The 2,136-nt window shown below is 47.4% G+C and overlaps 1 protein-coding gene across 1 annotated transcript in view; it reads left to right on the forward strand.

Moving 5' to 3' along the window:
* The window catches only part of EPG5 (ectopic P-granules autophagy protein 5 homolog), a gene marked incomplete at its 5' end in the record, with an annotated part of 79,441 nt that overhangs the window by 14,085 nt on the left and 63,220 nt on the right, over positions 1 to 2,136 (forward strand). The window contains 2 exons of the mRNA XM_029286342.1: positions 937 to 1,091; positions 1,645 to 1,785. Coding sequence (XP_029142175.1) covers positions 937 to 1,091; positions 1,645 to 1,785 — 296 coding nt within the window. The remainder of the gene's footprint in view (positions 1 to 936; positions 1,092 to 1,644; positions 1,786 to 2,136) is intronic.

Genomic DNA, 2,136 nt, shown 5'->3' on the forward strand with positions numbered 1-2,136 from the left:
TTTCATGGCTAAGGCGGGACTAGAACTCACCCCCTCCTGGTGATTGGCCCAAAGTCCCCCAGCTGGCTTTCATGGCTAGGGCGGGACTAGAACTCACCCTCTCCTGGTGATTGGCTCAAGGTCACCCAGCTGGCTTTCATGGCTAAGGCAGGACTAGAACTCACCCTCTCCTGGTGATTGGCTCAAGGTCACCCAGCTGGCTTTCATGGCTAGGGCGGGACTAGAATTCACCCTCTCCTGGTGATTGGCTCAAGGTCACCCAGCTGGCTTTCATGGCTAAGGCGGGACTAGAACTCACACTCTCCTGGTGATTGGCTCAAAGTCACCCAACTGGCTTTCATGGCTAAGGCGGGACTAGAACTCCCAGTCTCCTGGTTTCAAACCTGGCCTTCTCTGTTGGAGCCCCCTCCCTATGGAACGAACTACCCCCAGAGATCCGGGTTATCCCGGATCTCCCCTCCTTCCGCCGCGCCCTCAAGACATGGCTATTCCAGCTAGCGGGGCTGGCCTGAGGGGTATTTTAGATTGGATTTTAATTTGATTTTATATTGGGTGTTCACAAAATTTTAAATGAAACGGCAAAATTAATATTTCTTTTAATTGTATTTTAAAATGGTGTTTGTAAGGTTTCTATCTGTTTTTAGCTTGCTGTAAGCCGCCCTGGGTCCGCCAGGAGAAGGGCGGGGTATAAATCTAATAAAATCTAAATCTAAAAATCTAAATCTGGTGCCATAACACTAGACCCAAACTGACTTATAGAGGATTTCAGAAGTAATATAGACTATTGTCAATTTTAGAGTAAAGAGTGAGATGTGTTTTATTATTTATATCTTACCAACCAAATCTGGAAGCCGTAGGATTCCCCCTGGACAGTAAACAGGCTAGACATATTTCAAGGGAAAGAAATAACAGCCCGGCTTTGTTGCTACCCAACAGATCCGGCCCATCTGGAGACCTTTGAGCGTTACCTACAATCCATGAACAGCTCCGAGGAGATCTGCTTGCTGACTACCTTTGCCGAGATGGCCCAGACCAAACGGGAGGACGTTGACGAGGACTTCGTGAAAGTGGTGGTGCTGGAGATCTATGAGGTGAGCAAGAAGAGGCTGAAACATATATAAGGAACGGTTGCTGGAATTGGGTATGTCTAGTTTAATGAAGAGAAGGACGAGGGGGGACATGATAGCAGTGTTCCAGTATCACAGGGGCTGCCTCAAAGAAGAGGGAGTCAAGCTATTCTCCAAAGCGCCTGAAGGCAGGACAATAAGCAACGGATGGAAATTCATCAAGGAGAGAAGCAACCTAGAACTAAGGAGAAATTTTCTGACCATTAGAACAATTACCCAGTGGAACAACCTGCCTCCAGAAGCGGTGAATGCTCCAACACTGGAAGTTTTTAAGAAGAGACTGGACAGCCATTTGTCTGAAATGGTATAAGGCAGGGGTCTTCAAACTTGGCTCTTTTATGACTTGTGGACTTCAACTCCCAGAATTCTGGGAGTTGAAGTCCACAAGTCAGAAAAGGGCCAAGTTTGAAGACCCCTGGTATAAGTAGAAGATGTTGGGAAGGGCACTAAGTCCTGGTTAAAGTTTGGAGGAGAGTGTTTCTAAAATGTTCCTTTTTTTTTTTTAATCTCCCCTCAGGTATCTTATGTCAGTCTTTCCACAAGAGAAACCTTTTCAAAAGTCGGCCGAGAGCTCCTGGCCGCCATCACTGCTGTTCATCCAACGATGATTTCTGTCCTGCTGGACCGAGTCAGGGAGACCATTGAGAGTGTCGGCATGGTAAGCACTGCCCAAGCTTTGCGTGAAGCCACAAATTTCCTATCTGAAGGAAAATTCTGTGCCAAGACCAATAATTCCTTCCCATCTTCCTTCCTTCCTTCCTTCCTTCCTTCCTTCCTTCCTTCCTTCCTTCCTTCCTTCCTTCCTTCCTTCCTTCCTTCCTTATTCCTCTCATTTACCTTCCTTCCTCCCTCCTCCCTCCCTCGAATCTTTCTTCCCTCCTTCCTTCCTCTCATTTTCCTTCCTCCCTTCCTCACTCCCACGCTCTAATCTTTCTTCTTTCCTTCCTTCCTTCTTTCCTTCCCTCCCCCTCCCTCTCATCTTCCTTCCTTCCTTCCTTCCTTCCTTCCT

Source organism: Protobothrops mucrosquamatus, unplaced genomic scaffold, assembly GCF_001527695.2.
Source record: "Protobothrops mucrosquamatus isolate PMUCROS unplaced genomic scaffold, P.Mucros_1.0 scaffold3365, whole genome shotgun sequence".
Classification (NCBI taxonomy): Eukaryota; Metazoa; Chordata; class Lepidosauria; order Squamata; family Viperidae; genus Protobothrops; species Protobothrops mucrosquamatus.